A 22707-nucleotide genomic window follows, 5' to 3' on the forward strand; every position below is an offset into this window, starting at 1 on the left:
AGTCATGGTTCGTTAGTCATTGTCCCTTTTTCTTTGGAGCAGCACTAAGTACATTTAACAGGGATTTGATTTGGATTAATATGTCACTGCACAACTGTCATTCTAATTCAGATATAGTGTACATATAGTATTTTTAATCTTTTTATTGCATTTTTATTCTATTCGTGTTCTTGATTTTTACAGTGCTATTTATTTTCTCTTACTTTAGTTATTGCACCAATGCGCCAAAGCAAATCCCCTGCACGTGACGACGTAATGCGTTTCTTAACAGAAAGTGTGTAATAAGAAGCTGGCAGAGGTCATCTTTTGGAGGTATTGCAGATCTTGTATTTTCTTCCTCAAAACGGCCAGTCTTTAATTAATGTATTCATGCTGGCATTCACAAATAGAACAAACTATATCATGCAATACTAAATGGTTTCTTGGAGCTCAAACAAGAACAATACTGGATGTCTCTTCTCTCATCCACGAGCCAAAGGCAGATGCTGCTGACATGACTGATTACAGAAGAAGAGCAAAGTGAAGATTTAATTCATTCTTTCATTAAACTCAAGATGTCTTTGTTATGACATCTTTGTAAGTTAAGTAAAGGAATAAATTACATCACGACGTATCCACACATTCTAGTGGTCAAATGGTCTTTTCACAGTCTTGAAATGGGTAGTTGCAAGGATGCAAAATAATAATTAAAATATCTAAAATTGATTTCAAAGTGACCTTTTCGCAGCAGATGCAGAACAGTGAGCACTTTAATTAATACATATAAATAGTCACTCGTATTTCGTCTCCTGCAGGTTTACTTGAATGGTATTGATTTGTAAATCTTATTCTCAGGGATGCTGAAATTGGCAAAAATAATATTTTTTTGCGTACTTTTCTTTCTTAAGCATATCATAAGACAAAGTACACCACAAGAGGAGTTAAGTCTTTAAAAACATGTTGGACCTTTGACTTGTTGACTGCATTCGTATTGCAGCAAACTCTTGCAAAGATTGCTGTGAAAAAAGAGCTCTGAAATAATTTAGAGGAGACTGAAGATGGTTGTAACTTTTTTGACATTTCTGTCTGTATCTTGGAGCTCTTTTAAGCCAGTGAGTTCACACTGTGATACAAACTAAAAACACACTGCCTTTACACAGTGTAGCTGTTATCTCTGCAAGACAAACTGAAAATGCATGGTTTAGACTTAAACACAACGTATGAAATGTTACAATTCCGCCCATTGCCTGGTTAGTTGTAACATAGACTGGGGTGAAATGTAACATAGTGAAATACAAATTAGGACAAAACTCAGCTTACTTTAATTCAAATAAAATGACTATTGGGTGAATCTTTTTTTTAAAGAGAAAAACATTGAATTGTGCACAATTTAATGGTACAACTTCACTTTAGCTGGACCCAAGCCCTATTGCACACTTTTACTGATACACCTTAGAGGTACTTTATTGCTCATTTCTACAGAGTAGCTTTCATGGTAATTATTAGCATAACTTGCCACTATTTAAATACTCTAACAATATCCATATAATACATCTTTACATCTTTTATATCCCCAAAAAGACAATGGACTGTAAGAAAAGTAAAAAGTAAAAGTAAATGTATATGAGTAATGTCCCATTCTGATTTTAGAAATTTATTTACTTAGTATACTTTTGAGCAATATTCCAGTTATGTGTTGATAATAACATTACACCATTTGCCATTTGAACACGTTTATTTTACAAGCATGAAAAATTTCCCTGAAATGAAAACAGATGTAATATAGATTGAAAACAGTAGAATGATTTTACATTCATATGAAAACGCTGCTCCCTGGTGGCAAAATGTGACTCTCACAAGAACGTCCGACACACCGAGTCAACATGCACCTTTAAAAGTGACGCACTGCTCTCTATTAAAGCAACCTGTAATGTATTGAGTGAGCACTCAAACTATTTCAACATTTCCAAAATACTTGTGACACTCAATAAAGACACATTTTCCTTTATTAGGTTCATCAATATTTTACAAGCAAAAGAACTTAATAAAGGCCAAATTAAATATCACACGTATTATATGAGGCGAACAGTTAAGTACAAGGGTTTTGTGTACTGGGGAGATCCACCGTCGTTAGATCTGAAAAAGAACAAAACAAATGCTGTCAGACTGCCAACTTAAGACAAACCAGGTTGTTGAAAAAACACACCTGACTGTGGAGAGTTTTAATACCTACTCATCTACAGTTTGTCAATGCCAAGCTCCTCAGGCGTCGAGATGCCGAGCTCGTCTAATGTTGGCCGCAGCTCTTGGATCAGATATGGGTAGATCTCTTTATGAGGGCCGGATTTATCCTGAGGAAATGCCAAATAGTAAAACCTGTTAATCATTAACTGCCAACTGCAAAGATGCCGATTGGCAACATTCCCCAAATTATTACCAAACCCCAAACTATACCCCAAACTCCAAAGCTGCCTTTTTTCCCTCTCACCTTCACAGCTTCCAAAATTCGGATGGCACTGGCCAAGTCATTTAACCTCCGACAAGCTCTCAGTGCTGCCTCAAGAATCTTTGGCTCAGGTACCAGATCATAACCAATCAATGTGTTCATCCCTGAAAGAAGGAAGCACATCTTTTAAATTGGAGAACAGAGAGAGAAATAAGCCCTTTTACTATAAGCCGTATTTATTTCATTTTTATCTGTTGCTTAACTGAAAAAAGGCTGGCAATAAAAAAAAATAAAAAAAAATCACATGAGAAGATCAAAACCAGTAATGACCTGATCCTGCCTAAAGTGTTTTCTGTGTAGTCTAATCTCTTGCTATCTCTGTAAATTAGCCGCACAGTTACTGGGTAATGTGTTCCTTCATTAACTTTAGCATGGACACTGTAGTTTATTTTCAGCTTATCCCACACACACACCATCCTGGAGCCAAAAATACTCACTGGTGCATGTGCATTAATTCATGGCTGAAAATAGTCCCCAATAACTGCACTATGCATTTGAGTAACGTTTTGCTTTAAGATACAGTATCCAACTGTGAGGAAATTACGGAGCCTATTTTAACATTGTATCGTGTTTGTGACTTGCTTTTAAAAGGCTAATATCTTCAGTAGCAGCCAGTGGGGTTGGGGCTGCAAGCATCAAACATATGGCTGGTTTTGAGCTTTTCATGAGATTTGTTGACAATAAAAAAATATGAAATAGCTTTGATTATATCCTAAAATGTTGTTCCAATATCTAAATTAAGCAATAACTGCATACACATTTTTTAAGAAGTTTGAATTGTACACCAACCACATTTGCAACAGTACTTTCTGTCTTGCTGCAAAGTGTAGCATTTAACCACTAGTATTGCCTACTGAGTTACTTCCATGAGTCTCTGGTCTCACCTCAATATGAGCCTTTCCCTAGTGCACCTTCTTTCCTGCCACTCAAAATATTTCTTTCGCTGTGCTTTTTTTCTCTTCAGACCAAAAATAGCCCTGCCTTTAATGATGAATGTTCCCTCAAGTACCACTGAGATGATGAAATACAATCCAGAAAGTCCAGGGTGAGAAACGACTTAATGTGACTGAAGGCTTATCAGATGCCAAAACACAGCACAGCTGTATATAATACTCCCTGACAGGATGTTATTACTCTGGAAAGCTGTCGCTCTGTGACAGTCATTTTCACTTTAGTCGTGACAACAGTATAGTAGAAACGCAGTGTTCATGTTAAAAAATCATTATCACAAGTCTATGCTTGCACATATTTTTTATGGTACAAACCCATTAACTAAAAGGGTTGTATAAACTAGGACCAGGTATCAAATCTCAATACCTTTAGGTAAAATGTTTGTAGCACTGAGTACTGAAAACTGTCAAATAACCAAAGCTGGAATTAAATGCTCACTCAAATTGGTTCACATCTTTACTAATCATTTTATCAGAGTTTCTGATTTAATAATAATGTTCCTTGTTGTAGAACATTAAGCTGAATTTGACTTTGTTTAACATTAGCCCATTTTACACTGTTCAAGGTGGGAATGTCACACCATCTTTCCGGCTCGCTGTTCTTTATAAGAAGGTACAGTTGTTAAATGGGGAGACAGAATGGTCTTGCCTCTAAGCCGGCAGCAGAGGCAGCAACAGCTTGGAATCAATGTCTGTGTAAAAGGGACAACTGGTAGGACAGGAGAGGTGTAATGTTTTGACAATGTTTTAAGTGTATGACTGTCTGTTTTAAAAACAGCTAGCAGCAGTAAGTAGCTAACGCAAAGAAGAACAGTGGCCGAAAAATGTCAGAAAATTGCACAAACAATGAGGTCCAGGAGCTCCTTACCCTACTAGAGACTGTCACTGTTGCTTTAAATGTCACACCTCTTATTGTCTTCTGAAACACTGTCTACAATTACACATTGGAGCAGCATAATGACACCGTTGTTTGGTTTTGTGTAAAAAAATAAAGACAGTGAAACGAAGAGACTTCATAGTGGCCCTGTCTCATAATCTGTGTGTGAAAAGGGCTATTTGTTAAATTTAGATACTTTTGTAAAACTATGAAAAAGGTTTCTTAAAACAATGTATAATGACATTATATTGCTTTTGTATCTTTTCTGAAACTCAGATAATCCCAGATCATGAATTAGCACTGCACCGAATGCCCCTGATTGTCACATTATACGGAGACAAAAGGAGGTCATGGCAATACTGGTCACATTTACAGACATATCAGTTATCCTGCCCTAATGCGCTAATGCTATCTGTAATACTGTCAAAGCAGTCATCCTGACGGATTCACTTCAAATGTTCAATCAAACACAATCTTAACTAGTAAACAACTCGACTCAGGGTTATTATTGTATTTTCACCAGACCTTAGCTTTGACTAACTAAACTAACTGAACCTAATACAACTTCCTCATGCTACCCCCTCTAATGCTAATAATGTTATGAATTTAGTTTCACTGTCATCTGTGCACAAACCTTTTCTCAGCTCCCATGCATCAATGTCTGGCTTGTTGAAATAGGTGACCCAGCGAGCGTCAAACTCCTCATCTGTCTCTTGCTTCCCATGTGAGTAACACCTTGAGGCCAAAAGAGCTGCATAATAAAAACAGTTTTTAGTTGGAAAACCTCTCATCAATAAAATAAAGCATTTATAGTGGCACCTAGTGTCAGGTAATATAGAAGAGGAAATGCAGGCGAGAGTACCGACACTGAGTCAAGTGAGTTGAGGACAAATGCTGTCTGTCTAGTAATGTCATGCAGCTGGATCACTGCCGACGTCCTGACATGACTTATACTGCACCTACCAGCCTGAGTACTCACAGCAGCATATTTATATATACGTGTATATATTGTAGCTCTAGTGATATATGAAAAGGATGTGCATTCAGTAAACATTTATTGTGATAATCTTATCTACACCTGCCTTTTTTAATATACCTAATGGGATAGATAATGTAGCAAAATGTTCGCCAAAACAACACCACGACATAGTATCATCATAGTAGCGTGTGTTTCCAGATTGTTATTGCTTGTACCAAATCACATCTTAATGTCAAGAACACGAACTACTAGTTGGCTGAAAACATTTTCAGTCAACTAACCTAGTTAGCATTTTAGCAACTAGCATCAGCAGCCGAGCTACAGGCCTCAGACTGAGCCTTCTAACTGGGTCATGGCAAGGACACGGACACCACCGAGCTGAACACCGGGACATTTGTAGAGCAGCACACGTTCAGGTTATTTGATCAGTGGCAGTACTAAGCGAAAATCTACCTTATTTGACTGAACATTAACACGTTTGCCAGCACGGCGTATATTTATATGTGATAGACACACTGGCTAGGCTAACACTAGCTATCTCGCTAAAGCCACACGATTTCCGTTAGAACTTCACCCTGACAGTTTAACGACCGTCTACATTTCAAAATAACATTCAGAGGTAATAGCTGAATGAAGAAATACCTTGGCACCCAGGTTGCCTGCGGGTTAAACTCCGGACACCGGAGACCGAAAGTCGGACGGCGGCTCTGAACATGTTGCGGACAGCCAGCTACACGAACCGGTGAGATTTGGAAGGAGGAAGCTAACAGCGCTAACTTGGCTCAGCCCGTCACGTATGCGATCTCGTGCTGCGCATGCGCGACCTGCAGTTTACGTATTTTGTCTGTATTGTTGACCTACTGGCTCTGACTTTGACCTAGAAAAGGTACAGTCAAGAACCGGGCCTTTTTATGATTTTACCTCCCTGTACCTTGAAAAGTTTTCTGAAATAATCTTTGTATTGTAAATCTCATTTTGTCTGCCCAAGAGAGTTCAAGACATGCTTAGTGGAAAGGGGTTCACACTAAATACTAGCTGCTTTAACATGTTGAAGTTGGGGTTTTTTTTCTAAAAATATTTGCGTTTTTAAGATTGTATGTTTTTAAGATCCTGTATGTCCTGGTTGTATTTTAGTAAAGAGACTACTGAGAAATAAATATGTATGATAATTATATCTTTACTGAAATAACAAAGTTTAAGGTGGCCTAAGACCTTTGTACTATACTGTATATTGACTATTCTCACAAAGGAGTTCTACACCATGGGATATATTTTAGTGGCAAGCTATACAAAACATCCAAAAACTTTAAAATGCAATGCAGCTGCTATAAGATGCCAGTAAGACCCAATTCACATCATTATTGCATTACTTTGATTGCCCTGCATGTGAAGATGTGCTGTATTTCCCTAACATATGACTCCACTAATAGCACACACACTAGCCCCGAAGATATATCAGATTTTTTAACTAATGGTTGCATACAGGCTCTATTGTGTCAGGATGAGAATGGGAATTAAATAATCCCAACGCTATTGGTGTTTAATACTATCTTCTTTTGCTATAACCTGGAAAAAAAGGTCTGCCATATGACATATTTTAGATGACCGATTATAACTCACAAACATTAACTAACAAACCTGGATAAAAACTGCCTGCTTGCTGACTCTATACAGGTAGCCATGTGCATAAAAATGTCTATGTCTATAAAATTCCCGGTTTATAGAAACTTCTACAATTCCATAAGGGGATTTTAGTCAAATTAAAGGTGCATATATACACACATTCAAACACAACCAAAGACACCAATGTTCAAATGCATACTTCATTTATTTCAGTGAAGTTACATCTGCAAAAAGGGACAGTGAAAATTAATCCTTAACCCAAACATTGTGGTCCTGTGATTCATGACAATACATAATTTTTATCCAAAAGTAGAAAATAGAATAAAGACAATTGTTACAAACCTCTGTGTTTATATTTACAATGACTAAGATGAACTTTGTGAACTTCTGCATCAGAATAAGCTCTTATATACATTATATATATATATATTACATATTCCACTAATGTGACTATTTATATTGCCGCTAATCAGCATTTAAACACATTACTTTCCATAACAAAAGGTTGCAAAAGACATATTTAAATTTCGACATGCAATTTTTTTTTGCTAGGAATCATCAACTCTTCATTCTCAGTGAGGCTGTAATGCAATATTGTAGTTTTTGAATTGACAGAAAGTCTTTTGTTTTGGCCGTCAGATGCAGTGTCAGTTGTTCACTTTAGTGGTGGAATACCTTACATAAACATTAAAATATAAAAGTTATAATTCAGAGGGTCATATTTCAGGTAAAATTGATGCTGTTAAAAAAGACATAAATTATCAAGCCCGAGATATACATTATAAATCATTTTTTTGATATTTCACAGGATTTAGTTGGACTTTCATGAAGACGTTCATGGAAACATACACTCCAGTCATCCAAACAGACTCTCTTGGCTGTGTGCTGTGAGGAGGGACTGTGAGCGGGTCTGAGCAGAGCTCTGCATCTCTCTATGTCCTCTGTGGGAACACTCAGGGTTTGGGGGAGTTGGTATCCAGGCTCCTGTGGATCCAGAGGGTCTTTTGAGAGCAAAATACAGATGGCAGGGACTGTCCTCTGCATGGTTACACCTGGCTCTCCCTGTTGAGAACTCTCCCAGACCTCATTCACTGTCTTGTAGTAGAGCTTGGTTACCTGGTGGAGCTCTCCGACTTTACGTTTCAGAATCTCCACACAGGTGATGGTCTTGGTGACTCCTCTACCTGAGCCAGTAAAGACCACCTGTCTCAGTGATGTGTCATTGCTGTCTTTCCCGTCCCCTTGCATACGAGCTGTGGCAAACCGAAGCAAATTGCGGATTTTGCTTCCTTCTTTCACTCGCATGTGCAGGATGTCTGCTGCCAGGCCGGGGATTGGATATGGGCTGTTGTCCTCTGTGCGGCTGACTCTTCTGAAGTTACTCCGTCCAAGTTTTGGAGACGAAGATGAAGATGGGATGTCAAAGTTGAATGAAGTAGACTGCAGTTCCATTACAGGGCTGCTTCCAATATTTGAACTCTTCATCTGACCCCTGCGTTTACTCATTGTTTAGGGAGCAGTGAAATAATGGTGCTGGATGCCGTTTCTGAGCCTGCAGCGCTCGGATTATTTGCATTCCTCCCTCGAGAATGGAAACACGTTTCTTGTTCATTTAGTATAAGAAACTAAAAACTGATTAGTTTTGTAATCCAAACTTATCCTGATCTTCCCTCTGTCCTCTGTCCATACTTCATTTCCATTTTGTCTTCTGAACACTGAGATGACAGCCAGCAGTATGAAGAGGGTGTTTCTTCCTCTAATCCCATTGATGTGAAGGAAAAGATGTCCTTGCTCTATTCAGCACTGAGGACAGCTGATGCCAACAAACACATATGAGGCTCAGAGAGAGACATGTAGAGTGGGACATAGTGCTCTTAAAGGCACATGCAACATTAAATAACGTCTGTGACATTCTGGTTTGTTGGTTTTGGAGGGAAGCTTTTGTTAAACCCTAAAGGGCTCTGAGATTTTTATTTGTCCATGTGGATGCTTAAATCATATGGATGAATTAACATGAGTTGATGAGATTTAACTAGGCATGCAGCTGAAACAACCATTTGTTTTAACTGAATTGGTTGGGATTGTTGACATTCTTAATGTGTCTTTTTGCAGATATTGCACTGCAATCTCACTGGGCTTAAGATGTTAAGAAATAATTCAACAGTTATGGTAACATGCCATGCCTTTCAAGACAACTCTCCCTCTGCACTATCATCACAGAGCCATATGGTCCTTGAGAAATGTCTTCCTTTGGGCTATTGCAGCAACTTCACAGTTCTGCTCCCTTCAGTCCATCGCCTGCTGGGCTGACCCAGAAAATGCTTGCTACCTCGTTTATGCCTCTTTTTAGTCAATGTCATTTAAGAGGACAATCATACCTTGGAGCTGCTGCTTTTTTTTCCAGCAAACTTGCATAAAACCAAAACTTGTAAGAGAGGATCTAGATGCAAACAGAGATGTTTTCCTAAAAGGCCCTCTTTAAATGAGCAGAGCCATTGGAGGAGGTCAGAAGGCAGCTGTGGGGCTCATATGGAACCAGTATACTGTTATAATGGTGCATTTCTGCCTCATAGGATGCTGTGCACCCCGTGATATTCACTGACTCGAACAATGAGCACAAATATGTGGTTTTCAGTGGTAACAATATAGTTGAGAGCAAAACACAATAGATTCACAGGGGAATAATCCACTGGCCATTCATGTCAGCTAAGTGTGTAAACTGTTTATCAGTAACTGTATTCCCATTTTCAGTATATTGGTAAAACATCTGGATAATGGCTGTGGTTCAACAGAGTCACTGCATGTCCCACAAAACTCTTAATTTCTTCTTTGTGCTAGTTTTTTTTTAAGTATAATGCACATGATTTATTTATTTTTTTACTTTGTGACTCCTGTGACACATTTGGTGTGTTACGCAGTTGTCTCCTGGTTTTTCTGAAGTAGAATATAACACAGGCTTATGCCAGCACATTGGATTTAAATGTGGTCACAATGCTGTAATTCATATATCTGTATCAGTCTCGTCTTACGGATATTTAGAATTTTAACTGTCATGACACAACAATTATGGGGTTTCACTGATTCTGTGTTAGCAATTAAATAGGTCCTCAGAATGGTTGCTATTGGTTACACTTCCACCTTGTGGTACAACACAGGAATTACACAAGTAACAAAGTGGACTTGGGCTGTGGGCAAGCTGCATTGACATGCAAAAGGAACAAAAGAAACAATTGACTTGTTTAACAAAATTAGAAAGTACTGAAAATATTTATTTAAAAAAACTGCGGTTATAAAAATGTACAAAAGTGTGTGTGTTTATAGCATATATCATACATCATATTTAAATGATGATATAAGGCAAAAAAAGCTTTTACAGGTGCTTGACGCAACAAACAAGTTTCATCCATCAGATATTACAGACAGTGTTGGGAAAGTTACTCTTAAAGTGAAATGAGTTACAGATTACTAGTTACCCCGTCAAAAATGTAATAGGCTAAGTATTTAATAATTATAATGGATAGGACTTGTATAGCACTTTTCTAAGTACTCAAAGACACTTTACATGAAATGTAAAAAAAGTTATTGCTTTGTAATCACAGACATTTTGATTAGTAATTGTTATTTAATTCCTTTTTTTCAATAACTGTAACAGATTACCATTACATCTATTTTCTAAAGCAATTATGCAACTCTTTTACATGTAACTAGCTTTTCCCCAACACTGATAATTACAGTTGCTAACAGAAAGAGGAGACGACCTCTTCAGTTTTGTGGTGGTATTTAACTTTTTTTTAGTTAATGTTTTTCATTCAAACAAAAGATAATAAATTAAATAAAACCATTGTTTTATGCCCACTTGTCAAACCAATAAAAGCTTAAAGTGTAAAAGTTTAAAAGTTTAGCCACACAGAAAGTAAGAGCTGTTCTCAGCTAGTGAGTGATGAAATCTGCATTCTAATCATAAATCATTTGTTTTCTCAACACATCTTTGAAGCAATTACTTGTAAAATTTCCCTGCGGATCCCAGCTTCCTGAGTGTTGATGTGAACATCTCCCACCTGGCCGTTCTCATACCTGAGAAAGACAAAAGTAGAGAGTTGCTGCAACATAATGTGGAAATGTGGAATGAGTTTTTCCACACAATTGAGTTTCTGCTGCTTCATTTTATACTCACACAAAGAGGAAACGTGTGCACACATGGTCAGATATCGGACACACCCAGATGTTCCCATGTTTTTGAAGGTCCTTGGAAGTTATGACTGTTTCGACATGCAGAAAACGTTTTAAAAAACACTGTCCCCAAATCATTCCTAAAATCAGTGCTCTTTGTAACTTGTAATGTATGTATTGTCTCAAATGTACCTTCACAGAGAGCAATGCAGTTTAGGTTTGTGTTTTGCAGAAATCTGGCTTGTCCCGGCTGTCCCTAAGACAAGAAAAGAATATAGGATAAGAGACAAAAAAAATGAGAGAAAATGCAAAAAAAAGGGCAAGTGGATAAAGTTTGAACAAATGTGACTGATAATCTACCTGTTTGATTTTGTTTATTTGGTTGTATTTCTTTATAAGTTCTTCTTTGGTCGGCATTTGGTGTCGCCCTTTACCCATCTCTGTACAAAGACGAAGGATAAATTTAAAAAATAAAAATCAAACAAAAGAAAAGCATTGTAGAATCAATAAGGACGAATTATCTTTGGATAAACGGTTTATTTTGTATGTGGTATTCATAAAAAAAAAAGGTGCACATTCATACCAGAATATCCAAATGATATGCTTGAGACAGGACTCAGATAGATGCCTTTCCCATATGCAGCTCCATGAAGCTTGTGTAAGAAACAATGTGAACACTTTAGTTAATTTCAAATCCTTAAGTCTCATAGGACTAAGTATACACTTAATCTGAAAAAAAAAAAAAATTCAAAATTCTGTTGAAATCTCCACTGTGACATGACATTAGATTTAAAAGCTTACATTGATTTAGCTCACGGAATACAAAACCCTTTGTTATTTTCATACTTTACCTGTAATTTTGTATAAGAGGCATTAATCAGCCCATTTCTCAAAATAGAGTGCCAGTTTTCAATGTGGGAACCACTGTAAGAAGAGAAGATAAGGTGAAGCAGGGGTCATATCGTGTATGTTTTTATTTTTTTTTTTATCAGTGGCACAGCTTTGTTTTTACTCACTGGAAAGCAAAGGTGCTGCCATAAAGTTTCTTGCTAGATTGAAAACGAGCTTCTTTGGATGGAGGGCTGCTGATCAACAGGAACTGATGGGGAGTGTGCATGAACTCGAGTTGCTGTGGTACATGAAGTGATACAAAAACAGATGAGACAGCACAAACAATAAAATTTATATTAAGTATAAAGAGCCAGTCTGCTAATGGTTGCTAACTTTAACTACAGTACTACAGCTCTAAAACTTGCAACTACTGAGTTAAAGGGACAATTCACTCCAAAATCAAAAATACACATTTACTTATAGTACTATTTATCAATCTAAGTTGTTTTGGTGTGACAACAGCTAGCTCACCTAGCACCTCTAAACTACCTAACGTTACACTTCAGCCAAGGAGGACACCATTAATGTTTACACCTTGTGCTGTCACAAGCCTCTCGTCCATGAGTAGATGCTCACTCCCTGTCTCACTTTCTTTCTTTCAAAAGTTGAATAATTACGAAGACAAAAGGTGTTTCACATCAAAGCCATATGCAGCTGAGAAAAGCACTGAGCATATTGCTGGATAAATGAGAGATTGATTATACTGCATGAGTTGTGTGAGAGTTTGTAAACTGATGCCTTGATACAGTTTTACTGTTAAATGTGGTCATCATTTACTTCAATACCCTTTTTTTGGGGCTTTGAGCACCACAAGTCGAGTGCCATGTAGTTCCATTATATTGGAGAGCAGTCAGACATATCAATGGCCAATATCTCCAACACTCAGCAACACTTTCACTTTGGGGTGAAATGTCCCTTTGAAGCATCATATTCTAGCTGTGAACTGCTCTATCATACCCTGTTCAGTGGAAGCTTGACAATGTGTGATCTGTTGCTTGACAAAATCCTGTTGTCAAACATACAAAACCACACCTGGATGTGAAGCTAAGAAACATTTGGATTTGATGATTTGATCAAGGTTATGCAACAGAAAGAAAATATGTTCAGATTGTTTCACTCACCATTGTAGTAAGGGATGAGCGAGAGGGTCTATCTTATCCATCTGCTTCTTTATTTCTGAATATGGACCCTGGATAAGAAAAAAATGCAGTTTGATCCATCTGATATTAATACAACAGCTTTCAGATTAGTGTCAGACGAGGAGAACCAGATATGAAAACGGTGTCATGAGTGTCGGATTAAGATCAGTCACCTGTGCCATCCTCCTGATTAACAAGACATTGTCCAGTGCTTTTTGCAGCCTCTCATAGCTCTTTCTCTGCAACAAACACAAAATGATTCCTTCAGGAGTAAAATAAATGACATATTGAGGAGTTACAAATTAAGTCAGTAATACATCAGATTGCTTTAGTTTATACCTTGGGGCTAAAGGCCAGGCTTTTGGGATTGCATGGATCAACAACAGAGGGGTACGGCTCAAATATGATGCTCTTGCGTGAAGACTGAAGAGCAGCTCTGCACATGGCCACCAGCAGGTCAACTACCTGTGAAACAAACATTACTGCAATACATCAGTCTTATATTACGATCACCCAGACTTCCAATAAAAGTGTGCACGTGTGTTACCAACCTCTGCACCAGTGGCTACCTCCTCTGTAGCTCCAGACATAACCCCCAACGTATAAAAGGAAAACACACACAGTTCCCTGGTGCAAACTGCTGGCTATAAGCACACACAAAACAGAATGGTGACATTATATCAACAGTTAAGTGCATTTTTTTTAGTTCTCATTAAGTAGATTAGTCAGTAAATTTACAACTTAATTATTTGCAGGCATGTACCTTTAACATAGGGCCATTCTGAAACACATGGCGCTCATCACAAACAACACAGTATTCATTCAGTGTGGGGAGTCTCTGCTCGGCATACCTCATTATCTGTCAACACAATGGAAAACATCATTACAGACTTTGTGGCATTCCATCCCACTATCTGCTTCATACAAGCTAATAATGAGATTCAAATTTTCAACCCTGAACACTTCAGAATGTGGTCGCTTCAGTTTGAAGCACTTTTTTTTTTTTTTTACAATGTAAGAAGGTTTATAGACATTATATACCTTTTTCATTTATTTTATTTATGTTTTTCCTCCCTCTTACCGGTTTTATTTGCCTTTTTTTGTTTTAAATATATTTTGTCTTTTATATTTATTTTATTTTTTAGTCTAGCCAGACCTTATATTATTATTAGTATTATTAGTGGTAGTAGTATTAGGATTAGTATTGCTATATCTATTTTGAAATTCCTTTATTTTTTTTTTTATTTTTTTTTTTTTTACATTTTTTCTTATCAATTGGTGCATTGGTGCATTGGTCTCAAATTGTGAAATTGTTTTTGTCTTTTTTGATGTTTTTGTGGTCTACATTGTTCTGTGTATTATCATTTCTTAAAGTCATCTTTGGAGCACTTTGTACTGGTGTTTTTAGGACACTGGAATTTCCACCTACGATTCAATGCCTTAAAAAATATCGATATTCAGTACAATTTTTGATACCAACAACGAAAACAAGTTTTTCTTTGATAATAGCAGAGAATGGCAGAATAACTGTAGTAAACTTCAACAATAAGAGGGTGCAACACAAGTACTAATACTGCATGATAGTGCCACTCTCAAACGCTGCTGCATTGGCTGTACAAAGAGTATAAAGTCACCAGTAGATGTCAGTGCAATGTTTATTATGAGACTGGGTGCAGTTACTCTGAAATGTCCCTCTCTGCCAAAATATTATACTGCCTTATTTCTGCTGCATTACCTGAACCAAGAAGCCGTGCTGCAGGCTCGGGGTGGTCTTACAGTGCCTGATGGCCTGGGTTGAGAAAAGTAGCTCTAACAGCTGTTTGGTGCTGAGCTGTGCTGATGACTTAACTGCTGACACCACCACCCGCTGTGGAGGAAGGAACACAAACACTTTTATTAACCCCCCTGTTTCTATTATATAACAGAGTTTAGAAATACAAACAAAATGTTCTCTCCTTCTTGTTCAGGTTTCCTGTTGTAAACATTTTCAACATTGTTAAAAAATGACTGTGGTTTTAAGATTTAAATTTAAATTTAAAGGATGAATGAAATGTGAAGAACAGAAGAGATGTGTTGTTTGAATTGATCAACATGCCCCCATAACAGAACATATTTTAAAATGTTGGAAAAACAAACAAACAGAAAAAAACAACTGTTTGAATTTTTTAAAACATTTTTTATGGAAAACAAGTGAAGTTTCGTCAGTAAACCATGATCTGTAAGAGGTGAAAAACTTGATTACACTAATAATTAATGAAATTAACATTAATTGAGCTAAAGATATTGTTTTGGGAGAAAACATATGCTAGTTTGAGATGGTTAAACATGCACTGAGTCAATTTGATCTGAGAACATCATTGCTTCTCTTTAGAGTTGAACAGAACAGGAGGATTAAACACATAAAGAACTTATTGAGTTATTAGAGGGACAAAGTCTTGCAAAAATGCAGCAACAGCAACCACGAAATACTCAAGTGACTGTGACAGAGCAATATCTCTGAATTTACCTTTCCACTGGGTGTATAGGTGAAAAGCTCTCCTCTGGGATTCTTGATGGAGTATGAAGTTGTCTGATTAGTAAAACGGTTTAGTTTCATCACTGGCGAAATGATTTTTCCTCTCACTGTGGGTTCCTGGAGCTCATTAGACCTGATCACAGTGAGGGAGGAAACAGCAAAAATGTAAAGAGACTTCAGATCAGAGTGAGTCAGTGATAAAACCGCCATATTCATCAGACTGTCACATACTTTGATGGTGGGAGCCAGATGCTAAGTCTTGCCCGAAATTTCTTGATGGTTCCACTTGGCCTGAACCAGCTGTGTCTTCTCTTCTGTCGGACTACAATGTTCTCATTGGTCAGATGTTTCCACTCCCGAGATAAGAAGACTAGGAGAATACTGGGGAAAAGAAATGAGGATTTCTTCTGAGTAATCAGTAGGCTATCTCAGGTCATCGTAAAATACCGTTGCTTTGTCACACCGCTCAGCATCTGATACCAACACACAAGGCAGTCTCTAGCATCTGGAGCACTAGGCTTTCAACTGTTTAGTCTAAAGAGCAAGAAAGTCAGCATAGGAAGAAGGTAGGGGCTGAGGCATTGGTCAAACAAACACAGACTTTAACCTGGGAGACGGCTGTTTGTGTCCCATGTGAAACCAAAAGTCAGCATCAATTTTAATCCAAATAACAATCTTTTACTAAACCTAACGAAATAGTTTTGGTACAAAAACCTCCATAACCTGTGAACATAGTAGTTATAGTTATGAGCAGAAACTGACACGTCCAAAATTGACGCTATAGAGAGCATCATGGTTTGAAACAAAAAGCCACTGACCAAGCTGCTGTATTTGGGAGTTGGGAAACGTGTTGCAATGCCATAGAAAAGGTTTAAAATCTTCATCCATTTTTGAACTAAAAAGTTTAAAATGACATATTTAATGATAAATAAAGGACATGTACTAATTGTCATAGAAATGATAGTATTCACACTCACTTCTGTAGTTGTTTTCCAAGGCTGAAATGATCTGTGTTGGATGGTTGATAGACTTCTACTGAAGGTGCTGTGGTAAGAAACATCACTTAATCTTGTGTCACATAAAGTTAATAGTAAATCTGGTGTGCAGCAGTGTTATTGATGCTCACCAGGTCCATCCAGATACTGAGACAAAGAAAAGTGCAGACGGATAACAATGGGCTCTGATGGGTTAATCCTCCAGGCCTTGGCCACTTCCTCCTGTGAACACCACACAATGCAATCACATAAAACACACCAACATGCAAACATGTCGATATACTGTACTGACACTGACTGTGCTGCAAATTTAACTTACATCCAAAACGTTGGCATTTATTTTCAAGTCAACATCCACATCATCAATTGACCCATACTCCCTAAAAGAAGAAAGAGGAGGAAGTGGAAATTTGACATTGTAGAAAAGCCGCAGTGATCCTTTTAAAACCATGAATAAGAAAAGATGTTCTGACCTGATGGAGACTGCAGAGTCTGAATACAAAGTCCTGACCGCCTCTATGTCTGCATCCAGCTGAGGGTGGTGAGTCAGGTCAGCGGCACAGCTCTCCTGCCGAGACAAACACTAACATACTTACCTTATGGCCCAAACAGCTCAGCACCACAGGGGGCTGAGGGATTAAACCAGTCACACATTTTTACAACAATGGCTGAGTAAAAGATGTTAAGCCCTTCTTAAGATATAATGTGGGTAACAATTTATTTAGCATTTATAAGCAGTATATAAACAATTAAAACACTCATCATAACACACTATACTGTAGTTGCAAGCAGATATAAGTAAAAGTTTAAGTGTTTATTAAAGTTACTATGCATGCAACTTCTGTGTGTCTTTTAATGGTGAAGGCTGCAAGCTGTGATAAAGCTGCAGAAGACATCTAGTGTGTGGACATTGAGTCGGAAAGTTATGGTCAGTAATAATCCTTGAGGCTTAACGTGATTAACTTTATGAGTTTTAAACACATTCATGACCAGTTTTAAACCTGACTGCAAGGAACCTGTGCATGTGTATAAACAGCTAATTACAGCTGATTATGTAGTAATACATAATAAAGTGGGCTGCATATTTGCAACAACTTATTAATACAATACATATCACGGCACATACAACATATTTTAGAATTTAATTTTAGAAAATCACAGTAATAACAGATCATCATATGCATAAAATCTGAGTAAAAGTGTTTTTTTCCTTTTTTTCTTTTGCAATTGGAGCTCTTTGTGTACAGTGGGAGCAGCATTTGTATTTATCACCATCCCTGTAACACGCTAGCGAAATGTTGTTATATCAGACTGACAGTCAAATGACTTAAACTAGATTACAACACTGATATTAAGCAGTCGGGCGTTTAAATACAACACAAAATAAATCCCCGCCACAAATCTTTGCATGTAAACTATCAATTAAAATTCAATACTGTGGGGTTTTTTTTTAGAAATGTTACAGTGTAACAAAATATATTGCGATGCTCAAGTGTATCAATATTTTCTTACATACATAATATTTAATATGCCTGTATGTGTGTAATCAATCATTTATTGTATGTCTTAAAAGATAAATTGTTGACAAATACATGAATAAACACTTAAATGATGTCAAAATGTCCTCATATCTGTTTGCAGCTATATTATAATTTTATACAGCATTTATCAATGGTGTATATTCTGATTTAACGTATCAAGAAACATTTTACCCCAAACTTTACTCCTCAATATGCAAACTAAGGTGATCCATTGCCATTCCAACATTCAGTGACTACAATGACAATTTGTGACTTCAAATAAAAACCTCATAAGCAGCTGTTACTGTAGGTTGTTGTCATTATGATGATAATTGATTGCGCTAAAAATGACATCCAAAGCACCAGAGAGTAATTCTTACATGGATTCCACACAGGATCTGCTCTGTGTCACTGTCCTCATCAGTTTGGCTGTCTGCCCACTGCTGGCACTCAGTCTCCTGTTGGGTTAATGGGAGAAGCTGTCAATCAAAAGATCGTCTTATTTACAACGCTAATTACTTCCTTCTGTCCACCCAAACAAAGTCAACCAACCATGCAGCCGAGACTGCCACTGATTTTAACACACATGCAGGTCAAACCACTGATCCATCATCAAAAAATTGTTAAGGTTTATCGTCTGTGGATGCAAACATCTTACTACCTGAAGACATATCAGACTGTGATAGATGAAAGGTGAATTTGGGGCTCACAGACTCACCATATGTTTAGTAGTTTGGAACTTTTTCAGCAACAATCAACAGTTGTTCCCTCCACTGTGACTGAAACAAAGATGCTGGAAAAACATATGCAACTTTTATTAGCTTAGATACCTCTACATGTATATGAAAACATTACTGAAACTATATTTCCATTATGAAGATCACATTTATCTAAGCATCCTCAGGGACATTATTGAAAATGCAATAAAACTCATTCAAAGACAGCAACATGTTAACGATGTCAGTGGCACAAAGCTGAAAAGTGCTTATCTTACCTTCCTGAAAAAACTTGAAGTTTCCACATAATTCAAGTGAGCAAACAAAGTAATGCTATAACAGTAAAAAACAAAAAAATCTTAAGACCATGTGACATTAAAAACAAGAATATTCCAGTTTGATGGCTTGGCTGTCTGTGTGTGTTTGGCCGTCCTCTCACCCTCTGGGCTTGAACGGCAGTTCCCACATGTTCTGTCTCTGACTTCAGCGTCACGTGATTGGCTGCAGGTACTAACGGCCTGATCAGCTGAACCTGGTCCAGAAAGAGGAGCGGCGGAGGTCAACACCTGCAGCTACAAGTCTTACGCTTTCATGATCAGTGTGATAGGAGCACCAACCACTCCATGGCATGTATTCCTTTGTAAAAGAAGAGAAAAACAAACATGTATCAAACTATTTTCCAAACCCTTGAAAAGTCAGGTTCATTAATCCATTTGAAGACTGCCGTGGTGGCACATTTGAAGGATAGTGAAGTAGGTGATGTTTGACATTTGTTAGTTTTCCTGTCTGTCTGCTGCACTGCAGTCTGACCTTAATCTGCAGTTACCCTTGTTAGCAGTCGCCTGCTGCTCTGCAGTCTGGCCAGATTAGACTCTTTGAAGACTGCATACATCTGTGCAGGTCTTCTCTTAACAAATGCTTTTCTCACAGTAATCCACTTAGACATGAGTGGGTGTTTGCAATGTGGCAGTCTATATTTATAGTGGGTGGGCACAATAGCATGAACGCCTGCACTGTAAATACTGCCAATGCTGTGCATGAACAGTGAGAATAGACTGACTTTAAGGCATCTGAAAGTTTCTGCGGAGGTGAGTCAACACGCCTTAGACACAGTGACAACAAAGCATTGTGGGCTCCATAAAGGTAGCAGGGATACTGATTCATTTTTTGAAATTTGTGTGTTGTAGGCCTATTCACTCACCTCACATCTGATGTAACCACTGCTATACCATGATGCTCAGACCTGTTTATTCCACAAGACAGACATACAACAGGTCCACAGTGGATGGTACAGGAATCAGGTTTCCATAGCAACCAGCTCTATACAAAATGAACTGCATCTGTTGTAGAAACCAAACAGTCTACATTAAGATTTATTAAGAGGTTACCTGATATAAACACAAGTTTGTAAATGTTTAAACAGATAACTTTTCAAAATTAAGATCTCGCTCTATTTTATCTGATTGTAGATACAGACAGGAAATGAACAGAGAGAAGGAGGGATATGATCTCAAGTTGGAAATGAATCAGGGACATTACAGTTATATGGTATGAGTCTTAACCATACCCCAGAGAGTCTGGCTCTTTGCACATACAGCATAAAATCATATAAACAAAGAAATCTGAATGAATTTCACGTTACACTAAAGAAAACAAATATGGTTTTTAAAACATAATGGAAGGATGGATAATGGATAATGGAATGAAATGGAAGGAGAGATTTTGATCAAAATCATTTGTATAACTCATTGTTATAACTCAAGTCTCCAAACCAACACACACATGCACGCGCGCATGGACGTAAGCACACACACACACACACACACACACACTCACACACACACACACACACACACACACACACACACACACACACACTGTGTGGGATAGCAGAACCCCCGCTATGGACTGTGCACTTACAATGTATGTGGCGTAACGTTGAATATGTAGTGCAGCTGAGGGTTTTTTTTTTAAGCAGAGACTTATTAATATTTAATAACTTAGTTTTGATTCCACAATTTTGCACATTACAGCTGTTGTGCAGGTCAACACTCATGCAGAGGCACTTTTGAGGCATAAACACAATTTAAGCAGCTGTCCACAAGAGAGAGCTGTTGCTGTGAAAGAGAGAAAACAGGAGACAGAGAGCCACAGATGGACAGTATGTCCCAATTCAAACTATGCACTTTGGATACACTATGTACTAAAATCAAACAGTGATTTTAAGATGTCACTCACAGTTGAATTTCATCTAAATGTTTTCTACAGAACTAATAGTTGTCTTGGGCATTCACAACGGTCTTTTACCTAAAATCTACAAGTTTTTTGCAACTCTGCGTGACATCACCTTTTCCTTTGCACATTGCATTGTGACAGAACCGTGTCCATCACCAGCACACAGAGAAATTAAGCGGCTTTAGTATGCATGCTATTATGCCATACTGAATTTTGTTACGTTCGCATTGCACACTACAGACTGAATCTCAATCTACAGACTCAAATCTGCTTAGAATCAGTGTGTAGTGTTTATATGGGACACAGATGTGTAGATACCATACAGAGAATATAACAGCAAATTAGACTGTCTTAGATTTTGCTTGAATATTGTGAAATAAGAATGGTTGTTATTATATGAAAACCTACAGACCTATTTTTTCACAGTGTGATATGCATGCTCAGATAACTTTTGATGCCAAAATCAACATAATAACTTCAAAACTAAATACATGCAGGTGAAGCAAAAGTGCAGTGAGAACTGTTGCATTTCTCTGCAGCCAGTAGAGCCAGGGGAGCCTCTGGCAACCTAAAGATGGAGAATTCCATCTGTAGGTTGTCTACATTATCCATACATGGACAGGAGGAGTGTGGAAGGTCGTTTGGAGTTAAATTTCCGCTTCTTAAAGGATCATAGCATCCACACGTTCCAAGGATCCTTTGGAGTCGTAAAAGATGCACAAAGGAAATACTAAATAGCTCCTTCTAAACAGCTCCACAGGGCATAAATGTTTATAGAAGTTATTTTGTTGTAGTAAATATTAGCTCTCAGGACTCACTACATATTTCTGGTCCAGTTAAGGTTAATTTTTTAAGGTTATTTTAAAGCATCTTAGAATTTAGGTCAATTTGCTATCCGGTTAGCAGATGAGCAAACCTGCAGCTTTCCCATCAAATTAATACGTAGTTAAAAATATTTTAGAGGGTAGAAGGTAAATTTGCTTAAAAAATGGAGTACCCCTATTAGTAAATATAGTAAATATGATTGTGTTGCTGTGCAGGGCTGAGATTGCACATTTGATTGTATTAAATAACTGAGGGGAGTCAACATATATGTTGAACATGGCACTGGGAGGGTCTGGTTTTATGTTGTGGTACGGCATGTTCCAATTATGTTCCTCAGGCTACACGAGCCTCATCTATATATATGCATTTACCATAACATACGGCACAGTGATAGAGTGACAACCAAACATATGGTGGCGTTGCACTCACAGTATAATATACTACTCTATTTTAAGTAAAGGTGTGACATTTGCTATACCTGATCGATTACATTTGTGCTTCTGTATAATATGTTAGCAGGTTAATATCGAGTGTCTCTGCAAGCATTTGCTGTTTATCTGACATGTCAGCTGTAACACCCTCCACTACTTGTAATTTTCAGCTTGGCTGCCCCTTTCCTCTAATTTTAAAACATTGTCACTCTATATCAAGCTGAATGCATTTTAAGTGGTATGTCATGATACAGGAATGAAAACACAATCCCAGCCCTGCTAGGTTCATAAAACAAGTCTAACCTGAAAGAAAAGAAATTAAGGAGATGATGTGTCAGCTTCGTAGTGCAATGATA

General features: G+C 37.6%; 3 protein-coding genes across 3 annotated transcripts; all 3 read right to left on the reverse strand.

Moving 5' to 3' along the window:
- Window positions 1-1695: 1695 nt before the first annotated feature.
- LOC121950221 (cytochrome c oxidase subunit 5A, mitochondrial-like) lies at window positions 1696-6075 on the reverse strand. The gene is made up of 5 exons (XM_042496157.1): window positions 5934-6075; window positions 4947-5063; window positions 2468-2589; window positions 2213-2330; window positions 1696-2115 (listed from the first exon to the last, which is right to left on the reverse strand). The coding sequence occupies exons 1-4, from the start codon at window positions 6004-6006 to the stop codon at window positions 2217-2219; spliced, it is 426 nt and encodes a 141-aa protein (XP_042352091.1). The 5' UTR covers window positions 6007-6075; the 3' UTR covers window positions 1696-2115; window positions 2213-2216.
- Window positions 6076-7132: 1057 nt separating this feature from the next.
- Window positions 7133-8420, reverse strand: LOC121950103 (ribonuclease P protein subunit p25-like protein). The gene is made up of 2 exons (XM_042496018.1): window positions 7764-8420; window positions 7133-7138 (listed from the first exon to the last, which is right to left on the reverse strand). Exons 1-2 carry the CDS (start codon window positions 8418-8420, stop codon window positions 7133-7135), a joined length of 663 nt encoding a protein of 220 aa, XP_042351952.1.
- Window positions 8421-10694: 2274 nt separating this feature from the next.
- On the reverse strand, window positions 10695-19244 carry LOC121950412 (protein mono-ADP-ribosyltransferase PARP6-like). The gene is made up of 23 exons (XM_042496402.1): window positions 19139-19244; window positions 18863-18937; window positions 18525-18602; window positions 17098-17192; window positions 16944-17004; window positions 16756-16846; window positions 16607-16673; window positions 15861-16010; window positions 15621-15762; window positions 14850-14981; window positions 13878-13973; window positions 13666-13758; window positions 13454-13579; window positions 13288-13353; window positions 13097-13164; window positions 12933-12981; window positions 12101-12213; window positions 11936-12008; window positions 11668-11737; window positions 11445-11524; window positions 11277-11340; window positions 11089-11173; window positions 10695-10988 (listed from the first exon to the last, which is right to left on the reverse strand). The coding sequence occupies exons 2-23, from the start codon at window positions 18863-18865 to the stop codon at window positions 10892-10894; spliced, it is 1899 nt and encodes a 632-aa protein (XP_042352336.1). The 5' UTR covers window positions 18866-18937; window positions 19139-19244; the 3' UTR covers window positions 10695-10891.
- Between the last annotated feature and the right edge of the window lie 3463 nt (window positions 19245-22707).

The sequence above is a fragment of the Plectropomus leopardus genome, chromosome 11 (assembly GCF_008729295.1).
Source record: "Plectropomus leopardus isolate mb chromosome 11, YSFRI_Pleo_2.0, whole genome shotgun sequence".
In the NCBI taxonomy this organism is placed as follows: Eukaryota; Metazoa; Chordata; class Actinopteri; order Perciformes; family Serranidae; genus Plectropomus; species Plectropomus leopardus.

Bases quoted from the DNA above. Each gene is read 5' to 3' on its own strand.
- LOC121950103 (XM_042496018.1), bottom strand. From the start codon at position 8,420: ATGAGTAAACGCAGGGGTCAGATGAAGAGTTCAAATATTGGAAGCAGC.
- LOC121950412 (XM_042496402.1), bottom strand. The intron at 14,982-15,620 runs GTAAATTCAGAG...CTTCCTCCACAG, and splicing joins CCTATACACCCAGTGGAAAG to CGGGTGGTGGTGTCAGCAGT. The intron at 11,174-11,276 runs GTACATTTGAGA...ATGTCGAAACAG, and splicing joins CTGCATTGCTCTCTGTGAAG to TCATAACTTCCAAGGACCTT.
- LOC121950221 (XM_042496157.1), bottom strand. From the start codon at position 6,006: ATGTTCAGAGCCGCCGTCCGACTTTCGGTCTCCGGTGTCCGGAGTTTA. The intron at 5,064-5,933 runs GTATTTCTTCAT...TTTATTATGCAG, and splicing joins CAGGCAACCTGGGTGCCAAG to CTCTTTTGGCCTCAAGGTGT. The intron at 2,590-4,946 runs GTTTGTGCACAG...TCCTTCTTTCAG, and splicing joins TGCATGGGAGCTGAGAAAAG to GGATGAACACATTGATTGGT.